The 6,783-nt window shown below is 54.5% G+C and overlaps 1 protein-coding gene across 1 annotated transcript; it reads left to right on the top strand.

Annotated features, from left to right (window-relative positions):
- Positions 1–633: 633 nt before the first annotated feature.
- SOD1 (superoxide dismutase 1, soluble) lies at positions 634–4,517 on the top strand. The gene is made up of 4 exons (XM_005860714.2): positions 634–787; positions 1,690–1,759; positions 3,216–3,333; positions 4,204–4,517. The coding sequence occupies exons 1-4, from the start codon at positions 649–651 to the stop codon at positions 4,309–4,311; spliced, it is 435 nt and encodes a 144-aa protein (XP_005860776.1). The 5' UTR covers positions 634–648; the 3' UTR covers positions 4,312–4,517.
- The last annotated feature ends 2,266 nt before the right edge of the window (positions 4,518–6,783 follow it).

The raw sequence follows: 6,783 nt of genomic DNA on the forward strand, positions 1-6,783 counted from the left end.
CCCTGTCCCCGGCTGGGTCCCCGTGCCCGGCGGGTCCCTGTGCCCGGGCGTCCTTTATCCAGGAGATGAGGCTCGGAGGAACCTGCCCCGGTTTTCTTCCTGTGCTTTTGATAACTGTGTTTTGGGGGTAACATTCACATCTGAACTTTTACAAAATTAAAGCTTATCTTTAGAAGAATCGTAGTCTGGTTTTTTTTTAAGGAAGCAGAAAAGGGTAGCAGTTACCACACTGCTTGATTGGCACATCCTGCGGGTCCAGTGGAAGGTCAGGGGTGAAGGCTGACATAACGGTGTGGAGCCCGTGTGTTCAGTTGTCAGGATTCCTCCCGCTGGGAGGGCGGCCCCGTGGTCTGTATTTGCCGAACGGAACGTGCGTAGAGAGAGCACGGTGCCAGCTAGGCTGTGCTCAGGTCTGGGGATCCGTCGGATGTGATCACATGAGCTCAAAAGCCTCCAGAGGGAACCAGAGCGTCTTCGCCCTCGCACGGGCAGGCTCTGCGGAGTCTCCAGGTCCCGTTAGGTGCTCTTGGTGCCGTTCTGCCGGGCCTTTTCCCTGGCCTGGGCTTCCTGGCCCGGGTCACGGCACAGGCGGCAGAACCAGGTCAGCACCCCCCCGCCTCCACTCTCCTGTGGGGTAGAGCTGACTCAATGTCCCCAACATGGTCTCAGACTTGTGCTTCTCTCTGGATACAGGGAAACGGGAAGGTCAAGGTCTCGGGCTCCATCAGAGAGCTGACGGAGGGCGAGCACGGCTTCCATGTCCACCAGTTTGGAGATAACACACAAGGTGGGTGTGTGCGGGCCTGGGGACGGGGGCGAGGGCTGGCGGCCAGACGCTTCCCTTCCCAGCCAGAGACGGGCTGAGCAGGGCCCTTAGACCAGTCACCCTGGCGACAGGGGTCAGCCCAGGGCTTGGCCACAAAACTGGTTTTTGACTCTTGTGCAAAGGAAGGGGAGGGCTTTGTTATTTTAGATCATGATTCAGACTTGATTGTCTAGAGCAGCGGTTCTCAACCTGTAATTATATATGTGTTTTCCGATGGTCTTAGGCGACCCCTGTGAAAGGGTCATTTGAACCCAAAGGGGTCGTGACCCACAGGTTGAGAACCGCTGGTATAGAGGGTGATGAGTAATGAGCAGATTTGATCATTTCATCACTTTCAAAATTTCTGAGGCGCTTCTTGGTTTCCCTGCCTCTGCTCTGGGAGGCCTGGCCGTGCGCTCTGATCACTGTGCTGCCCGGGGGGCTGGTAGAGCATGAAAGGGACACTGCCCATCCGCGGGGAGCACAGGCGGCCGGTCAGGTCATCAGAGAACTGGGGCGCTGTGGCTGCAGCTGCAGGAACGCGGTGCAGCAGCAGGTGTGGGGTGGGCGAGCTGTCCTCACAGCGCGCGGTCCGAGGTGGTCTGAGGCCCGAGTGCTGCCGGGAGCCGTGCCGCCTGAGCTGGCGAGGCCGCGCAGGCCCAGTGCCTCTAGTTTTACGGGCGGAGAAGCCCACACCCAGAGCAGGTGTGAGCGTGACCGGCACGGGGAGCTGAGCCCTCGTGCCTCCCGCCCGGTCTGCTCTCCACGAGCTGGAGGTCGGCATGTTTTCTGTTTGAGGGTTTAGCAATGACCAGTTTCTTCGTATAATGTATTTTGGAATTTTGCTTCATAATTTAACTTTTTTGTTTTGTTTTTGTAACTAGGCTGTACCAGTGCAGGTCCTCACTTTAACCCTCTGTCCAAGACCCATGGCGGGCCGCAGGACGAAGAGAGGTGGGCGCCTGCGGAACGTGGGGTGGGGTGGGGGTACACTCCCGCGACTGCGCTACAAGAAGCGGGCTCCCCTGCCACCTGCTGGGGGCGCAGGAGCTGACAAATGGGGACATTAGAGCGATTTGGTCTGTCGCGTTTACTGAGGACAGAGCGCACAGGCGCCAGAGGGAACTGCAGGTGACCGTGCTGCCCGCAGTAACCACACAAGGTCGTTGGGAAATGGGGAGCTTGGTGGGTGAAAGTCCCTGAGGCTCTGTGCGTATGTTTTCGAGAGCCTCAGGGAAAGAGGTCAAGGACCAGGATTTGTTTATTTTGGGGACAGAGGCCTGGGACAGTTACGGCGAACCTTTTGAGCTCGGTGTGTCAGCATTTTGAAAAACCCTAACTTAAGTCTGGTGCCGTGTCACATATAGAAGTTTTTTGATATTTGCAACCATAGTAAAACAAAGACATATTTTTTATATATTTAACTGCCATTTAACAAAGAAAAATCAATCAAAAAAATGAGTTCGCGTGTCACCTCTGACACGCGTGTCATAGGTTCGCCATCAAGGGCCTGGGAGCTGCAATGTCCCGTCAGTGCCCGAGAGCACAGGTGCCCGCCAGGACTCCACGGGATGAAGGCCTGCTTGTTTTTATTTCATTATTATTTTAAAACTAGAGGCCTGGTGCACTGGTGGGGTCCCTCGGCCTGGCCTGCGGGGATCAGGCGAAACCAGCAGTCCAACATCCTCCCGAGGGGGTCCCAGAGTGCGAGAGGACACTTTGCAAAGTTGCTGTCACTCAGCAGCTCCTGTGTTGAGCATCTGCCCCCTGGTGGTCAGTGTTCATCATAGCTATGAGCCAGTCAGCCGGTTGCTTAGGCTTTTATATAGATACTAGTGACCCGGTGCACGAATTTCAGGGGGAGAGGGGTGTCCCTCAGCCCAGCCTGCACCCTCTCCAATCTGGGATCCCTCGGGGATCTCTGACTGCCGATTTAAATTGGCAGTCGGACATCCCTCTCACCATCTGGGACTGCTGGCTCTTAACCGCTCAACTGCTCCCCCTCCTGCCTCCACTGGCTTGATCACTCCTAACTGCCTCGGCCCTGTCACCATGGCTTTTGTCTGGAAGGTCTCCTGGTCTAATTAGCGTATTACCCTTTGATTAGTATAGATATTTTTATTGACTTGGGAGAGGAAGAGAGAGACATCAGTGATGAGAATCATTGATTGGCTGTCTCCTGCAGGTCCCCCACTGGGGATTGAGCCCTCAACACAGGCATGTGCCCTTGACCGGAATCAAACCTGGGACCCCTCAGTCCAACGCTCTACCTACTGAGCCGAACGGGCCAGGGTGGGCTTATGCTTGTTTAGAGAGCTGAGCCTGCTAAGTGGTTCCTGTTTGATCTCCGCTGTGTCTGACCCTGTTCACACTCAGTTCCTGAACCACTCTGATGCTTCCTCCATGCTAGGCATGTCGGGGACCTGGGCAACGTGACGGCGGGCCCGGACGGTGTGGCCAACGTGCTCATTGAGGACTCTGTGATTGCGCTCTCGGGAGACCATTCCATCATCGGCCGCACACTCGTGGTGAGTGTTTGTGTGGGCAGGACGTGCACATAGCTTCGTGGTAAATACCACAAAACTAGTGGCTCCTAACGGTCAGGCGTGGATCTTTCACGACGAATCCTGGTTCTTAAGGGACCACATACTGGCACCTTTGGCTCCGATGAGAAAAGGCTGCAGGGAAGAGGAAGGAGCACCGGGGTCAGTGCTGAGATGAGGATGCGGGCGTGTGGCCGGGACCCTTGCCGTCGGAGCAGTCAGTCTCGGGCCGGCCCAGGGTGGCCCTCATTCACGCCTGCGTGTGGATGGTCAGCCGTGTTTAGCCTGGGAAGCAGTGCCTGGCCCGCACAGGTCACCAGGTACAAGCGTGAGGACAGCGGCCTCGGTGGTCACCTCAGTGGTGGCCCTGGGGACGTTCCTCAGCCTCAGTGAGAAGCAGGAAGTGCCTGGAAGTCTGAGGAGAGAACCTTCAAGCCCGGCCTTCAGATGGTTGAGCTGTTAAGGATTCCTCTCGTTTCTTGGCGACAGTCACTGGGTTCTGATGGTTTTTTTTGAAGGGGTTCACGTGAGCTCCTCCTTTTTCAAAGCAATTTATGCTGCACAGGAGGGACTGCTGGGGCACGGAGCTCCCCCGAGGGCCCGGCCGCACCGGTGGCCGCGGCGGGATGGCTCAGGTCTCAGTGGTTCATCCCAGTTAGAGGTAACTGATGTCTTTGCATCAAGAAAAAGCTGGGCAGCTGCTATTTCCATTACTAGGTTAAACATTAGTCTCTTTCTACCAGGGTTCCTGTGACGTGTTACCTGCTAATACTGAGCGGCCCTTTAGAAGTCTGGGTGTTTGGGGGGAGGTGGGATTACGTATCGTCCTGTTACATGGTCTCCATGTCTTCCAAGGTCCACGAGAAGCGAGATGACCTGGGCAAAGGTGGGAATGACGAAAGCAAGAAGACGGGCAACGCCGGGAGCCGCCTGGCCTGCGGGGTGATCGGCATCACCCAGTGAACGTCCCCTGGGCGCGTCTGCGTCCTCAGAACGCCTGTTGTCTCCTAGTTGTAGAAGTTTCACCGATAAACATTAAACACTAACCTTCAAAGTGTAATTTGTCTTTTTTTAAAAACTGCTTTAAGTTCCTGTAATGTGACTTATGACCACTGGAAGATTTGTATGATTGTGTCGATCTCATTCCATTAAAATGTCTGTTTCAATGATGGTTGTATTTCCCAGACTTAATCACATGCGGGTGTTGCCGCTGAATTGTCTAAGTTCCTTGTGTTCTTCCTCAGACCTGTAATGAACAGGCCCCCTGGACAGCGCTGCGCCTGGAGCCCGCTGAAGGCCCAGGTGGGCTCTAAACTAGCTGGTCCTCACGAGCCCTAGTGGACCCCACGTTGACTGCTCACAGCTGGTCTCTGAGCAGAGCCTGACGGGCTTGGATCGGGGACAGGGATGCCGTCCTGGCAGTGTCGGGAGGTGGGGCTTCCCCTGCTCACCGCTTAGCATTGATTGGACTTCAAGTACCTTTACTGTAAAGCTGGGTCCTGTGGCTGAGCCTGTAACTCAGTGACACTGCAGGGCAGCTACGGCTTGGTTGCCCACTGAGGCGAGGTCACGTACTGTGAGCATCTGATGACAGTACAAGTGGCAGCGGCAGCAACGCAGTCGGCATTGAGGAGCCCTCTGAAGAGCCGGCTGTGGCTCAGGGGCCACGGGTGGGGCTTCATCGGCTTCTCTGTGAGTTTCGTTCCTGTGAGCGCGAGCTCCTAAAGGAAACTCGGGTTCCCCTGGATGCGTTGTCTCTCAGTTGAACGTTGTAAAATACTTGTGGAAGCAAAACAGAAATGAGCTGCAGTTCTGAGTGGTTTTAAGTATGTGATGTACTTTAAAAACGTAGATCATTTAGGAGGAAAAGCTAATTCAGAAAAAGGCAATGTTTTCAAAGCTCAAGTTAGGTGCTGAACAACATGCTCAAATGAGGGGTCATACCTGCTGTCAGGCAGGGAATGGAAACAGTTTCACAAATGCAGGCGGGACCCCAACACGGACTCCGTGACCAAGGCCTCGAGTGGACGCGCCACCACTATCGGGACTTGGGGAGGGTTGTCGTGTGTGAATCGGCTGGTCTCAAGCTTCCAACTGGAAACAGGCTGCGAGGCCTGGAAGTCGGAGCTAAGCAACCGACGTCCACTTCTTCCCAGAGCAGCTGGCAAGGACGTGAGCCCAGTGGCCGGCATAAAGCCCAGCCCAGAGAGTGCAGAGCTCACGTCTGCAGAAGCAACGGGATGTGGCACGGCCCGAGGCCCTCCCCAGGATCACCACGGCCTCGCTCAGGGCACCAGGACGCCCGGGCCAGCTCTGCCTGGGGGGGGTGGAGGTCGCGGAAAGTTACCTGCTCAGCACGCCGACACGCCAATTTAAACCTGACGAGAAACCGTCCCGGCCAGGAACTCCAGCGTTGTCACACAGGGTGGCTTCTGGCGCCGGAGCTGCTAACGGCAGGTCCTTCCAAGGTGGCCTGCACGCCTCCGTGTGATCGCTCCTCGATGACCTACCTGTTTCCCCTAGTTAACAATTTTAACAGAGAGAGAAAAGTACTTCATAGGTGGCAAAAAGTTCAGTCCATCCCTGCCCAGACAGGAGTTCACAAAACCAATAGAGAAAGGCAAGGCTCATAGGCAACCGCAGGCTGCATCCAAGTCCTTACACATACAGAACACACATTCATCTTCATTTCAGCCCCTTTGAAAACACGGGATGGTGGTGAGCGAACACTCAACCTTGTCAGGAAGGACACCCAGGCACTCGGATGGTGGAGGACAGCGTGATGCTGGACCCACCGTTTCCCCAGCAAAAGGTCTCTTTACAGATGAATTAGGGCAACGTTTACCGCAAAGCCAATGGCAAAAACAAAACAACAAAAAACACGAAACAGCAAACCTTGATTGAACTGCAAAGCAAGCATTAAACCACCACTGTGAACCTTGGATTAAAACACTCGGTCAAAGCATCACAAGTGAAGTGCGAGCACGCGTGCCCGTCTCCACCGCAGCCTCAGGCTGGAGGCCGGACGGCTGAGACTCGTGAGCATCCTTCCCACCGGGGGCAGTGCACGGACAACAGCACACGTCAAGGTTTGTTACGAAAATAGAGTTTATTAAAAACATCCCTATTGTTGAGCTTTCACTGTTAACCTTGTCTTAAATTAAAAAAAAAAAAAAATAGAGAGCACTTCTAATTACGATTTGTAAACTTTTTAAAGTCAAAACTTTAAAAAAGTTACAGCAAAAAGGGTAATATTTATTCATATTTTCAGTATTTTTTGTTATTTTGTGGCTATTTTTAAATAGAAGGGAAGCAATCAAATTGCTTATAGCGCCCCACCACTACCAGGGGCGGCCAGCGGGAGCCAGTATGATACAGCATCTGTACACCGTGCCCCAGCGTCCGTCCCGCGCGGCCGGCCGGTTAGCGGGCCTC

The sequence above is a fragment of the Myotis brandtii genome, unplaced genomic scaffold (assembly GCF_000412655.1).
Source record: "Myotis brandtii unplaced genomic scaffold, ASM41265v1 scaffold139, whole genome shotgun sequence".
Taxonomy (NCBI): Eukaryota; Metazoa; Chordata; class Mammalia; order Chiroptera; family Vespertilionidae; genus Myotis; species Myotis brandtii.